This window comes from Pristiophorus japonicus, chromosome 5 (genome assembly GCF_044704955.1).
Source record: "Pristiophorus japonicus isolate sPriJap1 chromosome 5, sPriJap1.hap1, whole genome shotgun sequence".
Classification (NCBI taxonomy): Eukaryota; Metazoa; Chordata; class Chondrichthyes; family Pristiophoridae; genus Pristiophorus; species Pristiophorus japonicus.
The window spans coordinates 252,898,154-252,925,228 of NC_091981.1; the positions used below are offsets into that span (position 1 = coordinate 252,898,154).

Genomic DNA, 27,075 nt, shown 5'->3' on the forward strand with positions numbered 1-27,075 from the left:
ACCCCCCTTCCCCTACCTACCTACCTACCTAACTTGACTCCGGCACGTCCAGACTTGGAAAGACGTTCTGGAGTGGCCTCAGTCCCAAAGCTTCCGGATTCTCGATGCTATACCTGTAGTAACTAACAAAGTAATTTTAATTAGTACTGGACTAGTTTAGATCGCCGAGATCGATCAGGGAGGAATTTCCTAGATTTGTGTTCCGATAATTGGCCTGGGTTTTTATCTGCTTTTTCGCCTCTCCCAGGTGATCACATGGTTTCGGGTGAGGTGGAGCATATATATTGTGATACACAACGTATCGCAATTGTGTGGGACAGACTCGATGGACCAGAGGGCCTTGACATGTCCGTCATTGTTTGTATGTTTGTATTTGCCAGAGAAACAAGTAATAAAATCTATCTGGGGAAATCCCTGAAAGAAATATAATGCTAGAAAATCCGTAACGCCCTGATTGGGACGCAATCTTTTGAAAAGAAGTTAGGCGCTAGTGATTCTCTGCTGCTGGGAAATTCAGCGTTAGTTCTCCAAGAGGGAAATGGAGCACAAAATCAAGTGCTAACCGCTTCTCTTTGGGTGCAAAAATCTGAGAGCGGGGCAGTAGCAGCAGAGCGCTGAACAATTTAGAGCGCATTGTTAATGACAGAGACTGGTTCCCTCGCTTAAAGGGAAGGGCCAATGATGGTGCACAGCACACTTCTCGGCAGTTCTGTGTTGCATTACAGCCTCAAACACTGTCACAAAGTAGAGGGATTGGACATCTTACAGCAATGAAACATCAAAAACTTTAAGCGCGCATCAGGTTGGTGCAAATAACAAAGGTTGGCCAACCTGAAAACCATTCCCTTTAATTAGCGCTCCCCAAGCAGCCAGCTGAGTTGACAATGCCTCCTCTTCCTGCCATTGTTCACGCCCGGCGATACAGCAGGGGCCTGGAGGCAATTTCACATCCGGGGCGGTAACGGGGAGCTGCGCACTTTATGACATCACGCTCTGCGGGGCGCTAGGAGCCCAGGCGGTAAGAATTAGCACCAGCACTAAACTGGCACTGAAGTTCGCAGGCATCACTGCATTCGCCGAACCCGGTTGCTGACCCCTTAGTGCCCTGTTGGTGCCCCTCCAGGCACTAGGCAGATGTATTTCTAGCCCATAATCCCCAAGGTATCCACCATCAGTATAGAGCTAATTCCTCCCCCACCCCTCCCATTTCCACAAGTGTGTATGTTGTAATGATTTTGTAACATGCTGCCTAGGACACTTTTTGGACCATTTTGAAGCAGTGCTACGGCCTCCCTAGTGATAATACTACTTCAAGTGGTCTACCAGTACTCCCTATAATCTGATTTCTGGCCTGTCCACGGCCACGACTGCTCTGGTCACAGTCCGTACAAATTGTAATCATCGCAACATTTTTGATTGAAAACTAATAATCTGACAATCACAGCAACACATAACTCCTTGGCGTTGGGGCTTTCAGCTTTTATTTAAACTAAGCAAACACACTAAAGCCGACCAGAAAACTAGACACAAAAACAAAGCATTAGAACAAAGGCTGATTGTTTCAGGCTTCCTTTTGAGTAAACTAGGCTGATACACTGCCGTCCATTAGTACCCCACTCCAATTGTCTGCCGTCTGGTATGTCGACTTCCCCAGCTCATTACAATGCCACAACTTACATGTTTTGTGTTGTATACGGCGGGGAGGGTGTTCTCTCAGGATGTCAAAGACATTGACGGCAGAAATAATTTGTTCAAGGAATGTTAGATGTTCCTAAATATACGGATCCTAAGGGAGAGATACACAGACACACAACTATCAGACGCAGGTTTCCTAAACACATGTTTGGCAAATGCTGTTGAAGTCATAAAAATCTGAGGCCCCATGGAAATCTGACTTGCGACTCGAGGCAAGTGAGGCAACATGAGGCAAGTGGCCTGTTTGGGACAATCTTCTGTGAAATGATTAGCAGTAAATTGGGATCAGCCAAATACAAAGGAGCGTGTTGTATGGACAAACACAGCAGTCTCCCTGCAGTTTAGATGCTACTGTGCATCAGATCATCTTCGCCTACATTTATATTCAAGACTTATTTCCACAGATAAACTCATCCAGTTTATAATTAATTGCTGATGGGATTTTGTTTGAAGGCAGCAAGTATCCTAGGAGCTTAAATATTTGCCTTTGATCAAAAAGGAGGGTAGGCTTTATTCCTGGTATGATTACTAGCTGTATTGTTTTCCTTCCATTCCAATTTCTTCAGAAGATGTCCAAATGACAATTCTTCAGATGTGAACCTCAACAGTGAGTGTTGATGGGGCTTATTGAACAACAAAGGGGAGAGGTGGAAGCCACTCTTATTCTTAAGCAATTCCTCAGAGTCAAGGATGACTTGCTTCCACTCTCACAATGAGTTCTAGGGTGACTGAAGAGTCCAGTGCGGGACCCACATTCTCTGTCACAGGTAGGGCAGACGGTGGTTGAAGGAACGGGTGGGTGGGGAGCCTGGGTTGCCGAAGGGAGGGGGGGTGGTGGGGAGGGAGGAGGAGGAAAAAAAATAATAGGCGCCGTTTCTGTTCTAAAAAGTCGGCGCACCACATGGAGATGCGCCGTTCTAACCCTGGGGGCAAACTTGGCCCCAAAATAATGAGTGAGGAGCACACATGGTGGACTCCCTTTTATACCTGGGTACCTGTGGTGTGCAGGTGACCCCTGGGCCTCCACCAGTTGCACCCTCTGGTGGTGCCAGCATAGTGTATACAGTGTGAACCTTGTTGATGGTACCTCCGGTAAACAAGTCTCCATCTTATGCATCTATACAGTGACTACACAGAGAGTATATCTATAGTATACATATAAAAACTGACTGCAAAAGCTTCTATAAATATGTGAAGAAAAAAAGATTAGTAAAGACAAACGTAGGTCCCTTGCAGTCAGATTCAGGTGAATTTATAATGAGGAACAAAGAAATGGCAGACCAATTGAACCAATACTTCAGTTCTATCTTCACAAAGGAAGATACAAATAACCTTTCGGAATGTACGAGGGGACAGTGGGTCTCGAGGCGGGAAATTGTGTTGGGGAAATTGATGGGATTAAAGGCTGATAAATCCCCGGGTCCTGATAGTCTGCATCCCAGAGTACTTAAGGAAGTGGTCCTAGAAATAGTGGATGCATTGGTGATCATTTTCCGACAATCTGTCGACTCTGGATCAGTTACTATGGACTGGAGGGTAGCGAATGTAATGCCACTTTTTAAAAAAGGAGGGAGGGAGAAAGCGGGTAATTATAGACCGGTTAGCCTGACATCAGTAGTGGGGAAAATGTTGGAATCAATCATTAAGGATGAAATAGCAGCCCATTTGGAAAGCAGTGCCAGGATCGGTCCAAGTCAGCATGGATTTATGAAGGGGAAATCATGCTTGACGAATCTTCTGGAATTTTTTGAGGATGTAACTAACAGAGTGGACAAGGGAGAACCGGTGGATGTGGTGTATTTGGACTTTCAGAAGGCTTTTGACAAGGTCCCGCACAAGAGATTGGTGAGCAAAATCAAAGCGCATGGTATTGGGGGTAATGTACTGACATGGATAGAGAACTGGTTGGCAGACAGGAAGCAGAGAGTCGGGATAAACTAGTCCTTTTCAGAATGGCAGGCAGTTACTAGTGGGGTGCCGCAGAGCTCAGTGCTGGGATCCCAACTCTTTACAATATACATTAACGATTTGGATGAAGGAATAGAGTGTAATATCTCCAAGTTTGCAGATGACACTAAACTGGGTGGTGGTGTGAGCTGTGAGGAGGACGCTAAGAGGCTGCAGGGTGACTTGGACAGATTAGGTGAGTGGGCAAATGCATGGCAGATGCAGTATAATGTGGATAAATGTGAGATTATCCATTTTGGGGGCAAAAACAGGAAGGCAGGTTATTATCTGAATGGCGGCAGACTAGAAAAAGAGGAGGTGCAACGAAACCTGGGTGTCATGGTTCATCAGTCACTGAAAGTTGGCATGCAGGTACAGTAGGCGGTAAAGAAGGCAAATGGAATGTTGGCCTTCATTGCTAGGGGATTTGAATATAGGAGCAGGGAGGTCTTACTGCAGTTGTACAGGGCCTTAGTGAGGCCTCACCTGGAATATTGTGTTTAGTTTTGGTCTCCTAGTCTGAGGAAGGACGTTCTTGCTATTGAGGGAGTGCAGCGAAGGTTCACCAGACTGATTCCAGGGATGGCTGGGCTGACATATGAGGAGAGACTGGATCAACTGGGCCTTTATTCACTGGTGTTTAGAAGGATGAGAGGGGATCTCATAGAAACATATAAGATTCTGATGAGACTGGACAGGTTAGATGCGAGAAGAATTTTCTCGATGTTGGGGAAGTCCAGAACCAGGGGACATAGTCTTAGGATAAGGGGTAGGCCATTTAGGACTGAGATGAGGAGAAACTTCTTCACTCAGAGTTATTGACCTGTGGAATTCCCTGCCGCAGAGAGTTATTGATGCCAGTTCATTGAATATATTCAAGAGGGTGTTAGATATGGCCCTTACGGTTAAGTGGATCAAGGGGTATGGAGAGAAAGTGGGAAAGGGGTACTGAAGGAATGATCAGCCATGATCATATTGAATGTTTTTCTATAACAATTAATGACTTTAATTTGCGCCGCAGTTATAGATGGCACTTGACATGATCAGATTTTACATTTTCCTTTTTTTAAACCTGCAACATTCTGTCTCACAGGTCATTGCCAATTTTGCACAATATTCCTGATATTACTATTAGTATTTACATTTTAAAAATCATTGAAATCATCATTAGTGTAATGTTTACAACTTTTGCAGTAAGAGTTTCTACTAATTAAAACAAAAATGGACACAAGAAACCAAAACTCGATGGGCCAAATGCACTCCATCTCAGCTGTACTCCTATGATTCTGTGAAAAGCACTGAGCTGCTGGACAGATGCTTTTAAATGTGTTACTATTTGGAGCTAATTCGCCGATGTGCTCTTCAGTATTTTAAATAGATTTTGTTGCAAATAGCACAAGAAAATTTGAAATTGAATGAGCATTTTGAAGAAATAAAATTCTAGAGAAATGCAACTTTGCTGTCTCCCTCACCTCGAACTACAGTGTGTGTTTGCATTCAATTGTGCATTGTTGGTAACAAAAATGCCAGCCATGTGACAGTTGTGTTTTCTGACTGGTACATAAACATAAGAACATAAGAATTAGGCCATCTAGCCCCTCGAGCCTGCTCCGCCATTCAACAAGATTGTTAGATCTCTTAATTTCCAATGAAATACGAACTCCGATTGTAGTTTTAACTTTTTCATCTTGGCAGAGAGCAATAACAAGTTCTTGGCTTTAAACCAGGTCTTTGTTCTTCTGGGACCACATGGTCAAAAAGGCCGTACTTATACCTGGATCAATTTACAGAAAAGAACTCGCCTTCTTTGACCTTATTGGCTCAATTAATAGTCTTTTAACCTTTTAATTGGCTCGCTACCCAAGGGTCCTAAAATGTCAAGTTGGTTGATGCCTTAATGCAACATGCTACCACTCTCGTAGCATCTCTGACTTGTTGTCTGTGAATTTTCACAGCCTGTCCAAATGCAGCTTGTTTGAATTCTCTATCAAAGATCATGGCTGATCTGGCCATGGACTCAGTTCTACTTACCTGCCCGCTCCCCGTAACCCTTAACTCCCTTATTGGTTAAAAATCTATCTATCTGTGATTTGAATACATTCAATGAGCTAGCCTCAACTGCTTCCTTGGGCAGAGAATTCCACAGATTCACAACCCTCTGAGAAAAAAAATTCCTTCTCAACTTTGTTTTAAATTGACTCCCCTGTATTTTGAGGCTGTGCCTCCTAGTTCTAGTCTCCCCGACCAGTGGAAACAACCTCTCTGCCTCTATCTTGTCTATCTCTTTCATTATTTTAAATGTTTCTATAAGATCACCCCTCATCCTTCTGAACTCCAATGAGTAAAGATCCAGTCTACTCAATCTATCATCATAAGGTAACCCCCTCATCTCCGGAATCAGCCTAGTGAATCGTCTCTGTACCCCCTCCAAAGCTAGTATATCCTTCCTTAAGTAAGGTGACCAAAACTGCATGCAGTACTCCAGGTGCGGCCTCACCAATACCCTGTACAGTTGCAGCAGGACCTCCCTGCTTTTGTATTCCATCCCTCTCGCAATGAAAGTCAACATTCCATTCGCCTTCCTGATTACCTGCTGCACCTGCAAACTAACTTTTTGGGTTAAAAAAAAAAAAAAAAAAAAAAATGGGCCTTGTAAATGTCTGGAGTGTCACCCAGGTCGGGTGGCACCGTTTAATGTTTTATGTTTTCACAGATAAACTCAAAAGAGTTTCATGCACAAGGACCCCCAGGTCCCTCTGCACCGCAGCATGTTGTAATTTCTCCCCATTCAAATAATAATCCCTTTTACTGTTTTTTTTTTCCCAAGGTGGATGACCTCACACTTTCCGACATTGTATTCCATCTGCCAAACCTTAGCCCATTCGCTTAACCTATCTAAATCTCTTTGCAGCCTCTCTGTGTCTTCTACACAACCCGCTTTCCCACTAATCTTTGTGTCATCTGCAAATGTTGTTACACTACACTCTGTCCCCTCTTCCAGGTCATCTATGTATATTGTAAACAGTTGTGGTCCCAGCACCACTAACCACCGATTTCCAACCCGAAAAGGACCCATTTATCCCGACTCTGCTTTCTGTTTGCCAGCCAATTCTCTATCCATGCTAATACATTTCCTCTGACTCCGCGTACCTTTATCTTCTGCAGTAACCTTTTTGGTGGCACCTTATCGAATGCCTTTTGGAAATCTAAATACACCATATCCACCATGCTCGTTATATCCTCAAAGAATTCCAGTAAATTAGTTAAACATGATTTCCCCTTCATGAATCCATGCTGCGTCTGCTTGATTGCACTATTCCTATCTAGATGTCCCGCTATTTCTTCCTTAATGATAAGCTTCAAGCATTTTCCCCACTACAGATGTTAAACTAACCGGCCTATAGTTACCTGCCTTTTGTCTGCCCCCTTTTTTAAACAGAGGCGTTACATTAGCTGCTTTCCAATCCGCTGGTACCTCCCCAGAGTCCAGAGAATTTTGGTAGATTATAACGAATGTATCTGCTATAACTTCCGCCATCTCTTTTAATACCCTGGGATGCATTTCATTAGGACCAGGGGACTTGTCTACCTTGAGTCCCATTAGCCTGTCCAGCACTACCCCCCCTAGTGATGGTGATTATTTCAAGGTCCTTCCTTCCCACATTCCGGTGACCAGCAATTTTTGGCATGGTTTTTGTGTCTTCCACTGTGAAGACCGAAGCAAAATAATTGTTTAAGGTCTCAGCCATTTCCACATTTCCCATTATTAAATCCCCCTTCTCATCTTCTGAGGGACCAACATTTACTTTAGTCACTCTTTTCCGTTTTATATATCAGTAAAAGCTTTTACTATCTGTTTTTATGTTTTGCGCAAGTTTACTTTCGTAATCTATCTTTCCTTTCTTTATTGCTTTCTTAGTCATTCTTTGCTGTCGTTTAAAATTTTCCCAATCTTCTAGTTTCCCACTAACCTTGGCCACCTTATACGCATTGGTTTTTAATTTGATACTCTCCTTTATTTCCTTGGTTATCCACGGCTGGTTATCCCTTCTCTTACCACCCTCCTTTTTCACTGAAATATATTTTTGTTGAGCACTATGAAAGAGCTCCTTAAAAGTCCTCCACTGTTCCTCAATTGTGCCACCGTTTAGTCTGTGTTTCCAGTCTACTTTAGCCAACTCATCCCACTGTAGTCCCCTTTGTTTAAGCATAGTACGCTCGTTTGAGACACTACTTCCTCACCCTCAATCTGTATTACAAATTCAACCATACTGTGATCACTCATTCTGAGAGGATCTTTTACTAGGAGATCGTTTATTATTCCTGTCTCATTACGCAGGACCAAATCTAAGATAGCTTGCTCCCTTGTAGGTTCTGTAACATACTGTTCTAAGAAACAATCCCGTATGCATTCTATGAATTCCTCCTCAAGGCTACCCCGTGCGATTTGATTTGACCAATCGATATGTAGGTTAAAATCCCCCATGATTACTGCCGTTCCTTTTTCACATGCCTCCATTATTCCCTTGATTATTGCCTGCCCCACCGTGAAGTTATTATTTGGCCTATAAACTACGCCCACCAGTGACTTTTTCCCCTTACTATCTCTAATGTCCACCCACAATGATTCAACATTTTATTCATTAGAGCCAATATCTTCTCTCACAACTGTCCTGATATCATCCTTTATTAACAGAGCTACCCCACCTCCTTTTCCTTCTTGTCTATCTTTCCGAATTGTCAGATACCCCTGTATGTTTAATTCCCAGTTGTCATGATCATGTTGTAAGCTGTCGAAGACAACATTTCTGTTGGAAGCATTTCAGTACTAGAATGATGGGAAAACAAAATGACTCCATACAGGAAATTCCTTTGCAATACAATCCTCTAAAACGGTGATTTCCTGTCCACTATTGCATCACCGCATTTTGAAGAATTTCCAAATATGGAGGCCTAAAAATCACTTTTTTTTAAAATGGGGGAGGGGAAGATGAGTAACACATGTAGGATGCACACACACAAAGGAAAATGGGCCACAGTTATTTCCGTTTACCCACAGTTTGAGTTCTTGCAATGTACTGCTTAATTCCATTAGTGCAACTTTCGGGAACTTCTCAAAATGTATACTTGTATTAATTCCTCTGCTGTAACTGATAACTGGGCTGTTAATATTCGTCGGATACACAACGAGCTTATCCATCTTTGTCAGTATACATCTGTAATAGACATTGAAAATTGTAATAGCAATTTACATAAAACTTTGACTCTGTGCAGTTGGAGTAAATCTGGAGCTACAGGTACAACATCTCAAATCTGGCTGTCCGAAAACCGGCCATGTTTGAGAAAATCCCATTTGACAATCAGTAAAATAAAATCCGGAATTATTGTCAAAAAATCTGCAGGCCGGACTAGTTATTGGCTTCGCTGCTATGTTTTAAATGGCGTGCGATCGGTCTGAGCCTTGCCGAATGACCCTCGACCTGACCCGGCCCAAGCCACCATTAGTACTTTGTCTGTCTCGGTAGCATACGTACGCGCTTCGGATGCTCTGGTGTTTTCTTGTCCAAAGTCCGGAAAAATCTGGAAACCGTCTCGGTCCCGAGCTTGCCGGATTTGAGATGTTGTACCAGTAGTTTCACTCTCTTTTGTTGGTTATTGGCCCAGCTGTGGTGTTTCCTCTTGTGGCTGTCAGTTATCTGCTGTGGACTGGCTGGGTAGATCGACTTGTGTTCAGGAGCGTGTAATTGGACTTTCAGGTCTGGCTACAAACAATGTTTTTTTTTCACAGTGTTTCTGCTTCCTCTCAACACCTTCCCATCTCTCGTTCTTATACTATAGGATCTGTGTTGGCATTCATTCCTTTTTTCAGATGACTGAATTTGGACAACTTATCTTCCTCCAAGCTTGTTGAGCTCTTGGGCGCCATTATCGTGGATCTGGTCTTGCATGGTTTCTCTGAACTTCTCTTCTTTCACTTCCCAGCCTCAGTTGGAGGAGTTGGCTTGCTGTAGGCTGGAGTGCTGCCTTTTATCTGCTAAATAGTGCTGAGCTGGTGAACTGCATCTCACATGCTGTGTTGTATCATTTAAAAAGTGTGAGGTAAGAGCCTGTGCTGGACTCCAAAGCTTTTTCTCGATGTGCCCTTTGCAATTTTAGCAGCGTTCTCTGCCTTGCCATTTCACTGTGGATACCTTGGTAAGCTGATGACACGACTGAAGTTGTATTGCTGTGTTCCTTCAATAAAATCAGAGAATGGTTACCAGCACAGGAGGCCATTCAGCTCATTGAGCCTGTGCTGGTTCTCTGCAAGAGCACTTCAGCGAGTCCCACTCCATCGGCCTTTCCCTGTAGCACTGCAAAGTTTTCCCTCATACATTAATAAGGCTGTTGCCTCCCAGCTCTAGGTCTGTTGACCTAAGGGGACTAAATGGAGCTATTGAGGGATTGTACTAGATGAGGACCTCGGTGTAATTTTTCGCTGAAGGCTGTAAAATAAGGCTAAGCAGCAGAACTGAATAACTGAGCATTTGATTAGTCGAGTCAACGCTTTAATGATACCGCTAATGACGGCCAGTTCTCCAGCTGCCCTTAACCACGGTCGTGATTACCATTCAAAGCAGCTGTTATGGTTGAGGTTTTTAAACGATTTATGTACACATTGCTTGAAGAGGTTAGAAGCAAACAGTCAGCACATAAGTCAGCAAATCCAGCAGTCTCAAGATCCAGCCCCTATTTTATATTGATTTTCATGTAGTCAGGCTTGCTCGTTCAAAATACTGCAGATTTCTGACCAAGTTAATGGTTCATATTCCCTCGAGGCTTCAGGTCGTCCTGAAATGTTTCAGCGATGTCGCTAGTGCCATTTAACGTTGCTATATAATAGCTGTTTAATGCATGTGAGCTTTTTGGATTCTGGAACTAATTATTCCTCATTTACTAATTTAAAGTGACAGGAGATCGTTTCACAATGTAAATGAGATCGGAGTTGTACTGTTTCTGAATTAAAAATTCATGAACTATTTTATTGGTTTCGATGGCTGCAAATCCTGCTACATTTCCAAATTCACTGCAGCAAATTATTTACAGAAGCCATCCTCTCTCTTCTCTCCCCTTTCTTGATCAACTGAGGCTGTTGTACACAACTTGAAGAACAAAGAAAAATAAATTCCTTTCTAAAATATGTCAGCAGTCTGAGAGAGCTTCTTTCCTACTAATTTAAAAAAAACTGTCTCTGCTGAGGAAAGAGAAATTAGCCAGTTTTCCCAATTCTGATTGCTATACAATGACCTTCAGTGACCTTTGCTGGAAGGTGTAACTGCATAATTTTACAAACAACAACAACATTTATATAGTGCCTTTAACATAGTAAATTGTCCTAAGGTGCTTCACAGGAATGTCGAGAGAAAAATTTGACACCGAGCACATAAGATCCGCAAGATCCTGTAAATCCCCTGGGAGGACAGACGCACCAACATTAGTGTCCTCGACCAGGCCAACAACCCCAGCATTGAAGCACTGACCACACTTGATCAGCTCCGCTGGGCAGGCCACATTGTCTGCATGCCAGACACGAGACTCCCAAAGCAAGCGCTCTACTCTGAACTTCTTCACGGCAAACGAGCCAAAGGTGGACAGAGGAAACGTTTCAAGGACACCCTCAAAGCCTCCCTGATAAAGTGCAACATCTCCACCGACACCTGGGAGTCCCTGGCCAAAGACCGCCCCAGATGGAGGATGTGCATCCGAGAGGGCGTTGAGCACCTTGAGTCTCATCGCCGAGAGCATGCAGAAATCAAGCGCAGGCAGCGGAAAGAATGTGCGGCAAACCTGTCCCACCCATCCTTTCCCTCAACGACTGTCTGTCCCACATGTGACGTAGACTGAGGTTCTCGTATTGGATTGTACAGTCACTTAAGAACTCATGTTAAGAGTGGAAGCAAGTCTTCCTCGATTCCGAGGGACTGCCTATGATGATGATGAGGAGGAGGAAATTAGGGCAGATAACCAAAAGCTTACCTCTATTAAATCTTCTGTGAGCCGCCTTTGCTCCAGTGGAAATAGTCCTAGTATCTGAAATCTCTCAACTGTAGTTCCTTCCCTGGCATTTGCCCGGTGAATCTAGTTGAATGTTCTCTGTGCTTTAATAACCTTTCTATGAAGTTTTGGGCACCTCATTATTCAGCACTATAACTGGTCTAACCAATGTTTTGTATAAATCCATCATTACCTCTTTACTCTTGCACTAAAAATGTCCATATTTGTAAAACTTAACATTCTATAGGCATTCTTTATAGCTTCCTGCACCTGTACTCTCACTTTCAGGGAATTAACTACTTGAACCTCTTCAGTGTTCAGGCTCTGGAACTCCCTGCTTAAACCTCTCCATCTCGCTACCTCTCTCTCCTCCTTCAAGACGCTCTTTAAAACCTACCTCTTCGACCAAGCTTTTGGTCACCTGCCCTAATTTATTCTAGGCAGGATCGGAACCAATGTCCTGGGGGGAGTGTTTGCTTGTGCTGTTGGGGAGAGTTTAAACTAATATGGCAGGAGCATGGGAATCTATGCAGGGAGACAGATGGAAGTCAAATGGGGGCAGAAGCAAAAGGTAGAAAGGAGATAAGGAAAGGTGGAGAGCAGAGAAATCAAAGGCCACATTACAACATAATTCTAAAAGGACAAAGAGAGTTAAAAAAAGCAAGTCTCAATGCTCTGTCTCAATGCGAGGAGAATTCGTAATAAAGTGGATGAATTAACTGCGCAGATAGCTGTTAACAGCTATGATGCAATTGGGATTACGGAGACATGGCTCCAGGGTGATCAAGGCTGGGAACTCAATATTCAGGAAGGATAGACAGAAAGGAAAAGGAGGTGGGGTAGCGTTGCTGGTTAAAGAGGAGATTAACGCAAGAGTAAGGAAGGACAATAGCTTGGATGATGTGGAATCTGTATGGGTAGAGCTGCGGAACACCAAAGGGCAGAAAATGCTAGTGGGAGTTGTGTACAAACCACCAAACAGTGGTAGTGAGGTTGGGAATATCATCAAACAGGAAATTAGGGATGCGTGCAATAAAGGTACAGCAGTTATCTTGGATGACTTTAATCTACATATAGATTGGGCTAACCAAACTGATAGCAATACGGTGGAGAAGGATTTGCTGGATGGTTTTCTAGAACAATATGTCGAGGAACCAACTAAAGAGCAGGCCATCCCAGACTGGGTGTTGTGTAATGAGAGGATTAATTGGCAATCTTGTTGTGCGAGGCCCCTTGGGGAAGAGTGACCATAATATGGTAGAATTCTTCATTAAGATGGAGAGTGACACAATTAATTCAGAGACTTAGGGTCCTGAACTTAAAGAAAGGTAATTTTGACGGTATGAGATGTGAATTGGCTAGGATAGACTGGCGAATGATACTAAAAGGGTTGACGGTGGATAGGCAATGGCAGACATTTAAAGATCACATGGATGAACTTCAACAATTGTACATCCTGTCTGGTGTAAAAATAAAACATGGCTAACAAGGGAAATTAGGGATAGTGTTAAATCCAAGGAAGAGGCTTATAAATTGGCCAGAAAAAGCAGCAAACCTGAGGACTGGGAGAAATTTAGAAATCAGTAGAGGAGGACAAAGGGTTTAATTGGGAGGGGGAAATAGAGTATGAGAACATAAAAACTGACTGCAAAAGCTTCGATAGATTTGTGAAGAGAAAAAGATTAGTGAAGACAAATGTAGGTCCTTTGCAATCAGAATCAGATGAATTTATAATGGGGAACAAAGAAATGGCAGACCAATTGAACAAATACTTTGGTTCTGTCTTCACTAAGGAAGACACAAACAACCTTCTGGAAATGCTATGGGACCGAGGGTCTAGCGAGAAGGAGGAACTCAAGGAAATCCTTATTAGTCAGGAAATTGTGTTAGGGAAATTGATGGGATTGAAGGCCGATAAATCCCCAGGGCCTGATGGTCTGCATCTCAGAGTATTTAAGAGAGTGGCCCTAGAAATAGTGGACGCACTGGTGGTCATTTTCCAACATTCTATAGACTCTGGATCAGTTCCTATGGATTGGTGGGTAGCTAATGTAACTCCACTTTTTAAAAAAGGAGGGAGAAAGAAAGCAGGGAATTATAGACCAGTTAGCCTGACATCGGTAGTGTGGAAAATGTTGGAATCAGTTATTAAAGATGAAATAGCAACGCATTTGGAAAGCAATGACAGGATCAGTCCAAGTTAGCATGGATTTTTGAAAGGGAAATCATGCTTGACAAATCTTCTAGAATTTTTTGAGGATGTAACTAGTAGAGTGGACAAGGGCGAATCGGTGGATGTGGTGTATTTGGACTTTCAAAAGGCTTTTGACAAGGTCCCACACAAGAGATTAGTGTGCAAAATTAAGGCACATGGTATTGGAGGTAATGTATTGACGTGGATAGAGAACTGGTTGGCAGAAAGGAAGCAAAGAGTAGGAATAAATGGATCCTTTTCAGAATGGCAGGCAGTGACTAGTGGGGTACTGCAAGGTTCAGTGCTGGGGCCCCAGCTATTTATGATATACATTAATGATTTAGACAAAGGAATTGAGTGTAATATCTCCAAGGTTGCAGATGACACTAAGCTGGGTGATGGTGTGAGCTGTGAGGAGGATGCTAAGAGGCTGCAGGGTGACTTGGACAGGTTAGGTGAATGGGCAAATGCATGGCAGATGCAGTATAATGCAGATAAATATGAGGTTATCCACTTTGGGGGCAAAAAAAGGGAGGCAGAATATTATCTGAATGGTGACCGATTAGGAAAAGGGGAGGTGCAATGAGACCTGGGTGTCATGGTACATCAGTCATTGAAAGTTGGCATGCAGATACAGCAGGCAGTGAAGAAGGCCAATGGCATGTTGGCCTTCATAGCGAGAGGATTTGAGTATAGGAGCAGGTAGGTCTTACTGCAGTTGTACAGGACCTTGGTGAAGCCTCACCTTGAATATTGTCTACAGTTTTGGTCGTCTAATCTGAGGAAGGACATTCTTGCTATTTTGTGAGTGCAGCAAAGGTTCATCAGACTGATTCCTGGGATGGCAGGACTGACATATCGAGTAAGACTGGATCGACTAGGCTTATATTCACTGGAATTTAGAAGAATGAGCGGGGATCTCATAGAAACATATAAAATTCTGACGGGGTTAGACAGGTTAGATGCAGGAAGAATGTTCCCGATGTTGGGGAAGTCCAGAACCAGGGGTCACAGTCTAAGGATAAGGGGTAAGCCAACCGAGATGAGGAGAAACTTCTTCACTCAGAGAATTGTGAACCTGTGGAATTCTCTACCGCAGAGAGTTGTTGAGGCCAGTTTGTTAGATTTATTCAAAAGGGAGTTAGATGTGGCTATTACGGCTAAAGGGATCAAAGTTTATGGAGAGAAAGCAGGAATGGGTACTGAAGTTGCATGATCAGCCATGATCATATTGAAAGGTGCTGCAGGCTCGAAGGGCCGAATGGCCTACTCCTGCACCTATTGTCTATGTTTCTGTGTGACTCAGTGTCAAATTATTTGCCTCATAATAGACCTGTGAAGCGCTTTGGGACATTTCACTATGTTAAAGGTGCTATATAAATCCAAATTATTGTTGATGTCTTTCCATTTAGCATGCACTGCCATTCCTCGTTGTTTCTTTCTCCCAAAATGTATCACTTCATTCTTATCCACATTAAATGTTACCTCCCGCCTGTCTGTTCATTCCTCCAACTTATGTTTTCTTGAAGTCTTTTCTGTCCTACTCACTCCCTCTCCACAGATGCTACCTGACCTGCTGAGATTTCCAGCATTTTCTAATTTGATTCTGTCCTACTCTTCTGCGAACTTCCTACTTTTGTGTTGTCAAGAGTTTTTGAGATTGTATTCTATTTACCCAAGTCCATTTCATTTATATATACCGAGAACAAGAGAGTACCCCTGGGGTACACTGCTTCCAACCCTTCTCCCATCGGAATAACACCCTAACTTCCTGTCCATCCATTAATTTCCTATCCTTATTTAAGGAAGGATATACTTGCCATGGAGGCAGTGCACCGAAGGTTTACTAAATTGATGGATGAGAGAGTTTTCATATGAGGAGAGACTGAGTAGATTGGGCCTATAGTCTCTGGAGTTTAGAAGAATGAGAAGTGATCTCTTTGAAGCATGTAAGATTCTGAGGGGGATTGACAGGGTAGATGTTGGGAGGTCCTTTTCCCTGGCTGGAGAGTCGAGAACCAGGGGGCATAGTCTCAGGATAAGGGCCTGGCCTTTTCAGACTGAGATGAGGAGGAATTTCTCAGGGTTGTGAATCTTTGGGATTCTCTGCCCCAAAATACTGTGGCTGCTGAGTCGTTGAGTATATTCAAGGCCGAGATAGATAGATTTTTGGACTCCAGAGGAATTAAGGGATATAGGATAGGGCAGGAAAGTGGAGTTGAGATTGAAGATCAGCCATGATCTTATTGAATGGCGGAGCAAGCACAAGGGACTATGGCCTACTCCTGCTCCTAATTCATATATTATGTTATCCACGCTCCTACATTTCCTCTGGTATCCACTTCACTGATTGCGATATGCAGAAAGAAATCTCAAACTAGTCTGAAGTAGGTATCCTCCATTTATATGACAGGGTAACTGTTAAGAGGCTCTTTACCCTGGCTGAAAAGTTTAGAACTAGGGGTCATAGTCTCTGGGATCAGCCATTTGGGACTGAGATGAGGAGGAATTTCTTCATTCGGAAGGTTGTGGATCTGTGCATGCTCAGTCAATGCGTATATTCAAGATTGATAGAGTTTTGGGCACTGGGGGAATCGGGGGATGTGAGGATCGGGCGGGCAAGTGGAGTTGATGTGGAAGTTCAGCCACGATCTTGACGGAGCAGGCTGGATGGCCCGTATGGCCGACTCCTGCTATTTTGTATGTTCTTATCACTGCACATTGGTGGTGATGTCATAGTGCAGTGTCTTAATGCTGTGACATCATCTCCCACTCAAAGTCCATTATTCCCACCAGGAACGTCATGATATAATGGCATGACATCACTATTCCATGGCTGTACATGGGTCACGATGTTGTGGCCAGTCTGCGCATGTATGGAATAGGAGAGTGGCGCAGTTAGCTTGCTGTCATAAGTTGCAATGACTGGGCGACGTCATCAAAACCTTGGTCGCCGTTTTGGAGCGTGGGAAGGTCGGGGCGGATGAGCGGCAAGTGTTTGTGGTGAGATGCGATGAATGTTTATGGCGGAGGAGCGGCGAGAGATTGTGGCGGAGGTGCGACTGATGAGGGTACGGGGTCCAGAAGAGGCGAGGGCCCAGGGGCAGCACGGGCCAGCCCACACTGCGATATGTGTGCGCACTAGATCGGGGCAGCAGAGCAGGTCTCCAGTCGTCTTGATTAACCCTTGCCACTGGGCCAAGACCTAGCTCTGTCAAGCCCGTGTGGTGGCTGATGTGCAATTGTCATCACATGTTAAAAAAATTCACACACATGCATCTTCCACCCTCCAGTTGGGGTTCAGGAGTGGAACATCGGGTCCTTCATTGAAACACCTGTGAACTCGTGGAAGCAAGTCATCCTCGTTTGAGGGACCGCCTATGATGATGATGATATAAGTGGCCCAGAACAGTATATGATGCATGCTGATTATCTCGTGACTGTAAAGTGGAAATTATTTCATATGATAAAATTACTTGTATTTGTTCCACTGGCAGCTTAAAAATTATATAGTCACACTCCGCATCAGTGAGTGCTGGCTGTAACCATAGCAACCCCCTTGTCGTGCCTACTTCTATGACTTCGAGCATCAGCAGGGCAAATCCTAACACCCTGGTGTTACCAGCTGATGCATTAAAAATTACATCGCCATGTAAATCAAATAGAAACAAACAAATTTACTCCTGTCCTTACAATCAACGCACTCTCTGACAGTGTCCTTTTCAACCAGATGGCAAATAATAGCATCACAAGCACCAAGATGGTGCCGACCCCTAAGCTCTGGGATGCCAATACACTGTACTCTGCATTGTGCAACTCCTGTCATGTTGCATACACTTTTTTTTTACTATACCATATTATACATCTACATCATTTGAAGTTGAATACCATCCAAGCTCTGGAAGCAATGGACAGAAAGACTTACGAGGCTGATACCTGGAGTCAGAGGACTGAGTTATGGGAAAAGGTTTGGAAAACCATGCTCCTCCATCTTGAAAGGAGGAAAATGAGAGGGGACCTTTTATTAAAGGTGGAATAAAAAAAAGAACGGACAAACTTGTGTTTGTATCGTGCCTTTCACACATCCAGGATCTCCCAAAGCAAATTGCAGCCAGTTAATTGCTTTTCAAGTTTAATCACACTTGTTGTGTAGCCAAATGGAGCAGCCAATTTGTGCATCGCAGGATGCCACAAACCACAATGAACTGAGGATAGCCAGGTAATGTATTATTGGTAGTGTTTAAGGGATAAATATTGGCCAGGACTCGAGCATGTTCCTGCTCTTCGTCACATAGTGCGATGGGCCATTTTTGAGAGGGCAAACGGATCCTCGGTTTAACGTATCATATGAATAATGGCATGTCAGACAATGTAGTAATTCTTCAGTACTGCACTCAGCCAAAATTATGTGCTCTAGTCCTAGAGTGGGGCTTGACTCCATGATTGTCCAATTAATGATTTAGACGAGGGGATTAAATGTAGTATCTCCAAATTTGCAGATGACACTAAGTTGGGTGGCAGTGTGAACTGCGAGAAGGATGTTATGAAGCTTAGATAGTAACTTGGATAGCTTAGGTGAGTGGGCAAATGCATGGCAGATGAAGTATAATGTGGATAAATGTGAGGTTATCCACTTTGGTGGTTAAAAACAGAGAGACAGACTATTATCTGAATGGTGACATTAGGAAAAGGGTAGATGCAATGAGACCTGGGTATCATGGTACATCAGTCATTGAAGGTTGGCATGCAGGTACAGCAGGCGGTTAAGAAAGCAAATGGCATGTTGGTCTTCATAGCGAGGGGATTTGAGTACAGGGGCAGGGAGGTGTTACTACAGTTGTACAAGGCCTTGGTGAGGCCACACCTGGAGTGTTGTGTACTGTTTTGGTCTCCTAACTTGAGGAAGGACATTCTTGCTATTGAGGGAGTGCAGCGAAGGTTCACCAGACTGATTCCTGGGATGGCGGGACTGACATATCAAGAAAGACTGGATCAACTGGGCTTGTATTCACTGGAGTTCAGAAGAATGAGAGGGGATCTCATAGAAACGTTTAAAATTCTGACGGGTTTAGATGCAGGAAGAATGTTCGCAATGTTGGGGAAGTCCAGAACCAGGGGTCACAGTCTAAGGATAAGGGGTAAGCCATTTAGGACCGAGATGAGGAGAAACTTCTTCACCCAGAGAGTGGTGAACCTGTGGAATTCTCTACCACAGAAAGTTGTTGAGGCCAATTCACTAAATATATTCAAAAAGGAGTTAGATGTAGTCCTTACTACTAGGGGAATCAAGGGGTATGGCGAGAAAGCAGGAATGGGGTACTGAAGTTGCATGTTCAGCCATGAACTCATTGAATGGCGGTGCAGGCTCGAAGGGCCGAATGACCTACTCCTGCACCTATTTTCTATGTTTCTAATCCAGAGTACAGTTTTGAATTAAACCATAACTTCAGTACAAGGGAAAAAAGGAGCAAACTAATAAAGGGCATATTTGGGCCTACAATCAGGAAGCACTTCACCTGATGAATGTTGAATACTAGAAATGGTCTTCTGACTAGAGAAGTGGCGGCAAAAATTCTGGAGTCATTTAAGAGTTAGATGTTGCCATGGAGTTACTGCAGTCCTCTATGGAAGAATGATCCACATGGTGCTAAATGGTTTGCCTTCGCTCATCTGCTGCTGAAGCCCTCATCCGTGCTTTTACTACCTCTAGACAACGCACTCCTGGCTGGCCTCCCACATTCAATCCTACGTAAACTAGAGGTGATCCAAAACTTGGCTGCTCGTGTTCTAACTCTCACCAAGTCCCGCTTACCCATCACCCCTGCGCTCGCTGACCTACATTGGCTTTCGATTAAGCAACTTCTCGATTTCAAAATTCTCATCCTTATTTTCAAACTCCTCCATGGCCTCGCCCCTCCCTATCTCTGTAATCTCCTGCAGGCCTACCACCCCCGAAATGTCTGCGCTCCTTTAATTCTGCCCTCTTGAGCATCCTTGATTATAATCGCTCAACCATCGGAGGCCGTGCCTTCTGTTGCCTGGGCCCCAAGCTCTGGAACTCCCTGCCTAAACCTCTCCGCCTCTCTACCTCTCTTTCCTCCTTCAAGATACTCCTTAAAACATACCTCTTTGACCAAGCTTTTGGTCACCTGTGCTAATTTCTACTTCTGTGGCTTGGTGTCAAATTTTTTTATCTCCTAATACTCCTGTGAAGCGCCTTGGGACATTTCACTACGTTGAAGGTTCTATGTAAATACAAGTTGTTATGGAATAAACATAGTATTCAGCCAATGACATGAAATATTTTATTAACTCAAGGAAAGGCCACTTAGCTCTCAAGTTTTGAATGCCATCTCTTTTATAAACGTTGAGTGTAATAGGTACCTTGCTGCTGAAGTGTACCAAGCTTTAAATGACACTATAAATCATATAGAAGAAAGAAAATTAATAACTGATTTCAGACAAATTGTCAATGAACTCGTGGCTTCAGCTGAACTGTGTCTGCCAGTCCTTGAGATATGGGTGGCCTGTAAATCATTCATGACTCTATTTTTCATGAGTTATGACCTGGCTCAAATTGATGTCCAATAGCATGGCTCTTAACTATATTTACCGTTAATGAAATCTGAAAAGAATAATATAGATCACAATTGCACATTGATTTTGTTGTCCTCTGCTGTGATTTCAATTGTTGAAGAATTTTCCTTGTCACATGGTGTGTCGTTGGCCTACTTATGTAGTTGTCCAGACAGAAACTTGTTCCGAGGTTACCATCTTTCCACGGTCACACTGTATTTGAACTGATTTTGTCCATATGAAGGTTGAAGTGGAGAGTGATCCGACGCCTAGTTGGTGACTTGAACTTCAATAGGCCAGTTTATGTTTTCAGTAGTCGAGAACTGCCAGTTTACTGCAGATTTTAGTCACTGCAGCTTTAAGGAAGGTGGGACGCTATTTATTTCCCATTCAGGGGTGATTTCTTCTGTGCACTACGTTTATAAAAAATGGGTTTACTATTTTATTACACTTGGCGCACAGCAAATATCTTTCCCACGATTGTTTTCCCCCCATGCTGCAGTATTTGATAAATATTTTTATGCAGCGAGTTGTGATGAATCCGGAACTCTGTCGGAGTGGGCAGTGGAAGCAGATTCAATAGTAACATTCTAAAGGGAATAGGGTCTGTATTTGAAAATAAAAAATTTGCAGGGCTTATGGGGAGTGGGACTAGTTGGAGAAATCTTAAGAGCTGACACAGGCAGAATGGGCCGAATAGCCTCCCCCTGTATTGTAAAATTCAACGACCTGGACCTTTTTATGAGGGCGGGAAGGATGAACTGGAGCCCGGAAGCAGGCGATGAACCTGGCAAGTAAGGGACGTGGGTCAGGTAGAATATTCCAGAATTTTGATCCAACAACTGTGCAGAAATAGCGATATATGCCCAAGCCAGTATGGTGTGTGATTTGGAAGGGCACTGGGAGGTGATGCACCTATTGCCTTGTCCTTCTAGGTGGCAGAGGTCACGGGTTTAGGAGTTGTTGCTGAAGGAGCTTCGGCAACTTACTGCAGAGCAATCCTGTAGATAGTATAGCCATGGTGTGCATGGTAGAGCGCTTGGATGTATGAGCTAGCAGATGGAGTGCTGATCAAGTGAACTGCTTTGTCCTGGATCCTGCTAATTTTTTTTTTTCCATTTTTCTCCTTAGATTTAAACATGGAATTTAACCCTTCGGACCACCCTCGTGCTAGTACCATGTTCTTGAGCAAGTCTCAGACAGACGGTGAGTAGTCTATAACTCAAAGTAGTATTTGCTCCATTCGGGATGTGCTACTTTTAATGGAAGATTGTTTGACTGAATTTTCACTTGGAATAATAAAGAATGACACTTACACTTGCATAACACCATAATGAACAATTTATTTTTTTAATCTTCAAAATTTCATCAGGTTACTCTGAAGCTGTCACTATTCCAAAGTAAACAGCTCCAGTATCCTTTAAGCTTTACTCATAATTTTCATTCCTGATACATAGATTCATTTGGATTCCTTGCTTCTCTCCTCTCGACTGCAATAAAATACTCCCATCTGACTGGAACTGCACAGAGGTAGCTCCAGATTGGGCTTGAGCACACTGTACACAGCACAAATGATGCATGAACCTGTGGTGTGAGGCTCTTCTACTAATGGTCACACGGTAGACTTGATTAGCACTTCAAAGCAGTGCTCAGAAAATGTTGCATTGTACGAAGTGCTTTCTTTTGGATGAAACATTAAACTGAGGCCCTAGTTTATTTGTCTGCCCACGCGGGTGAGTGTAAAAGATCCCTACCACAGAGAGTCGTTGATGCCAGTTCATTGGATATATTCAAGAGGGAGTTAGATATGGCCCTTATGGCTAAAGGGATCAAGGGGTATGGAGAGAAAGCAGGAAAGGGGTACTGAGGTGAACGATCAGCCATGATCTTCTTGAATGACGGTGCAGGCTCGAAGGGCCGAATGACCTACTCCTGCACCTATTTTCTATGTTTCTATCCCATGGCACTATTTGAAGAAGAGCGGGGAGTTTTTCCTGGTGTGCTGGACGTTACTCCTCCCTCACCCAACACCCCAGAAACAAATTCTACGGTCATTCATTCATTTGTTATTGTGTACAAATTAGCTTCTGCATTTTCTTCTGTAACAAGAGTGACTGCACTTAACAATCAGTCCATTGCTTGCACACTTTTTGGAGTGTCTGAGGATGTGATAAGGTGCTATACAGATGAAAGGTCTTTTACTGTTGACCAGCTAGGTGGTTGTTGAATTGTGTCCTCAGCAAATTTCAGGCTTGAAGATTCCCAATAGTGATTCTGTTCCTCATCAATCAGCAATGCTACTTCATAATGACATAGCTGTGTAATTAGCAAGGCCACTTTTGAGTAATATGTTTGAATAATTCACACGAATAGGTGACCTAGTGCAACATCAGGTGACCTCCATTGCATAATAGGCAACTTGAAGTTGATTAGACACCTACCAAATGCAGTATGAATTTTTGAGGCATGCCCAATGATCCCCCAGGTCTCAATTGGGTTAAGAATGTTGTGTCTTTGTTTAACTATGCTTACAAAGAAAGGTGTTTTACTGTATTATGCCAAATTGTTACTGCAAGTCTCAAAAGAGCTGAGCAAAGCTTAAAGACAAACAAAGAACTTTGCTTTCACTAACAAGTCTTTACCAGTGCTCTATTTATGATCACTAGAATGAAGGCCATTCAGCCTTAAAGAGCGTAAAGTTTCAAGGATTTATACAGCTCTTTTTCTTTTCAAATAATCATACAGCTGGTGTTACTCTGCCTAATAGGATAAATTTATTTGCCTTGTTTTCACTCCACCCTCAGCCAGTTAGAGGATGACAGATAGAGTTGCACAAGAACATAAAAAATAGGAGCAGGATGGACCATTTGGCCCCCCGAGCCTGCTCCGCCATTCAATAAGATCATGGCTTATCTGATCTTGGCCTCAACTCCACTTTCCTGCCCACTCCCTATAACCCTTGACTCTCCTAGCGTTCAAAAATCTGTCTATCTCCACCTTAAATATATTTGATGACCCAGCCTCTTCAGCTCTCTGGGGTAGAGAATTACAAAGATTCACGATCCTCAGAGAAGAAATTCCTCCTCATCTTCGTTTGAAATGTGCAGCCCCTTTGAAACTATATTCCCTAGTTCTCGATTCCCCCATGAGGGGAAACATCCTCACTGCATCTACTCTGTCAAGCCCCCTCAGAATCTTGTATGTTTCAATAAGATCACCTCTCATTCTTCTAAACTCCAATGAGTATAGGCCCAACCTGCTCAACTTTTTTTCATAAGGCAACCCCTTCATCTCAGGAATCAACCTAGTGAACCTTCTCTGAACTGCCTCCAATGCAAGTATATCCCTTCTTAAATAAGGAGACCAAAACTGTACGCAGTACTCTAGGTGTGGTCTTACCAACACCCTTTACAGTTGGAGCAGGACTTCTCTGCTTTTATATTCCATCCCCCTTGCCATAAAGGCCAACATTCCATTTGCCTTCCTAATTACTTGCTGTACCTGCATACTAACTTTTTGTGTTTCATGTACAAAGACCCCAAAACCCTCTGTACCGCAGCATTTTGTAGTCTCTCTCCATTTAAATAGTTTGCTTTTTCATTCTTCCAACCAAAGTGGATAAACTCACATTTTCCCACATTATGCTCCATCTACCAAATTTTTGCCCACTCACTTAACCTATCTATATCCCTTTGCAGATTCTTTGTATCTTCACAACTTGCTTTCCCCCACCTATCTTTGTATCATCAGCAAATTTGGCTACATTACACTGTCCCTTCATCCAAATCATTAATATAGATTGTAAATAGTTGAGTCCCCAGCACTGATCCCTGTGGCACCCCGCTAGTTACAGTTTGCCAACCTGAAAATGACCCATTTATCCCGACTCTCTGTTTTCTGTTAGTTAGCCAATCCTCAATCCATGCTAATATATTACCCCCACCCCATGAACTCTTATCTTGTGCAGTAACCTTTTTATGTGGCACCTTATTGAATGCCTTCTGGAAATCCAAACACATTACATTTACTGGTTCCCCTTTATCCATCCTGCTCGTTGCATCCTCAAAGAACTCCAGCAACTTTGTCAAACATGATTTCCCTTTCATAAAACCATGCTGTCTCTGCTTGATTGTATTATGATTTTCTAAATGTCCCATTACTGCTTCCTTAATAATGGACTCCAGCATTTTACCAACAACAGATGTTAGGCTAACTGGTTTGTAGTTTTCTGCTTTTTGTCTGCCTCCTTTCTTGAATATGGGCGTTACATTTGCGGTTTTCCAATCCGCTGGGACCTCGCCAGAATTCAGAGAATTTTGGTGGAGTTCTTTCTGTGCCGGGAATGAGAGTTCTAGATGCAGAGGCCTAGAAATTCGGATCATTTGTGTGTTCCGTTAGCATCCGCAAGGGGCGGGTAACGGAGCGCAAATGATTTTTCGTCCGACCGTGGCACTGCTAATGACTCCTGCTAAATTCCATGGAAGTTTAGTGGCGGCGGTAACCCGTAGCACCCCGTTCCGCTGAGCCGGTGATGTCAACGTCATCACTGTGCGCAGTGCCCTGGACCCTAAATTGGCTATCACCCTGTGGCGCATTTAATGGGAAAATTCCTGAGGAAAGAAGGGGAGGCTAAGGGAGAGATGCCATTTTCGCGAAGCTAACGCGGAGCGATGCATCTCGGACAGCAATGTTTGGATATTCCCATTTAACTGTGCATCTGCTCCTTGCCTGAGGTTGCTGTAACATTTCCCCATAAAATGTAACATTTCAGTATAGCTTCTCTAACAATGGTCACAATAGATACAAATTTTTCCCAGAGCTGTCAGAGAAAAGGTGCCTACAGCAATCTTAGGATTTCAGCATTCAATCTTGCAAATCCCAAGATTCTGGGTAAGGGTTGGGATTGAAATTTGCACGGAGAGCGGGCCAATTCAAGATTAAGCACATTACCCACTCGTGGGGAGGGTCATCCAGGTCTGTTTCTTGAAATGTTGAGTAAAATTTTTTCAATTTTGATTTCCCAGTTTTAAAAGCCTTCCCATGTCCTCAGATCCACGTTTCTGTTGTTGTTAGGAATTAATTAATTTATCGATGTTTTGATTAGTAGGTAGAATCATGATATCAGACACGCTCAATTCCTTAAGGCTGGTTACGAATGCAAATGGTTTTATCAATGTGAGCTTTTTTTGGTTTCTGTTCATCCATTACATCGGGATGCCCTGAACTGACAGGCTACGAATTGCTAACATTACCCCTGGATGTCCCTTTGTACTCTGGAATGTTGCACCTCGCTCAGGAGGGAGGTAGCTGATCTGTTGATTTTAAAAGAAAAAAAATCACATGCAACAGGCCAACAGCCAGTGAGGTTAGGAGCCTAGGCTTGCAAGCCCTAATTATACATCTTGATAACCGTTAGCATTATGGGGAAAGTTTTATAGAATGCAGTAACTCAAACTTTTGATGGTAAATATGTACTCGAGCTGCTTCACTTCTCCCCATTCTCCCTTTTAATATTTCCATTTATACCATTTCTCCCGTGGAGATCGAGTATCTTCCATTTTGTTAGCCGGACAGAGCAGATGTGCTCAGACAACTTAAGCCAAGGAAATCTGCTTGGAAATGTGTTCTGGTCCTAGCATTGGAATTCTGTGTGCTCACGGTGTTTTCAGATCACTTCTAATCTCCTATTCACCCTCGCCCATCTGGCAAACTTTTGCTAAAATGTGAGGAGAAGAAAACTCAATCAAGATGGCCAACAATCAGTCCAAAGACAAACAACTACACCGAGATCAAAACTAGGAAACAAATATTTCAATGTGTTATCAACCCCATTGTGCAAACTTCATAACGTGGCAGATCAAATGGACATTACAGTGAATCTATAGAGGGAATCAGAAGTACAATTTAAACATTTGCAGACAACACCAAATTTGGGGTATAGTTAGTACTGAGGTATAAGGCGACAAAATGCAAAAAGACATTAATCAATTTGCAGAATGGGCGTGTAATTGGCAAATGAATTTCAATATAGATAAGTGTGTGGTAGTGCATTTTGGTAGGAGGAATACGGAAGCCACATACTGCTTGGATAGTAAGAGTCTAAATGGGGTAGAGGAGCAAGGGGATCTCTGGGTACAGATACATAAATCACCAAAAGTAGCAACAAAGGTTAATAAGGCCATTTAAAAAAAAAAGCAATCCAAGCACTGGTGTTCATTTCCATAGGGGTAGAATTGAAAAGCAGAAAAGTTATGTTTTGAACCTTGCTTAGAACACACTTGGAGTTCTGTGCATAGTTCTGCTCTCCATATTAGATAAAGGATATAGAGGCACTGAAGTAGGTGCAAAAAAGATTCACAAGGATGATACCAGTACGGAGAAGATACACTTATCAAGAAAAGCTGAACAGGTTAGGGCTTTTTTTCTCTGAAAAAGAGAAGGTTGAGGGGTGATCTGATAGAAGTCTCTACGATTATGAAGGGGCTTGACAGAGTAGACCTAGAAAAAATATTTCCACTTGTAGGGGAGTCCAAAACTAGAGGCCATAAATATAAGATAGTCACTAATAAATCCAATAGGGAACTTGGGATAAATCTTTTTACCCAAAGAGTGGTAAGAATACGCTACCA

The 27,075-nt window shown here is 43.1% G+C and overlaps 1 protein-coding gene across 1 annotated transcript in view; it reads left to right on the top strand.

The window, feature by feature from the left end:
• ccny (cyclin Y) overlaps positions 1 to 27,075 on the top strand; it is a 256,269-nt gene that overhangs the window by 170,272 nt on the left and 58,922 nt on the right. Inside the window, exon 2 of the mRNA XM_070880090.1 lies at positions 21,578 to 21,652. Coding sequence (XP_070736191.1) covers positions 21,578 to 21,652 — 75 coding nt within the window. The remainder of the gene's footprint in view (positions 1 to 21,577; positions 21,653 to 27,075) is intronic.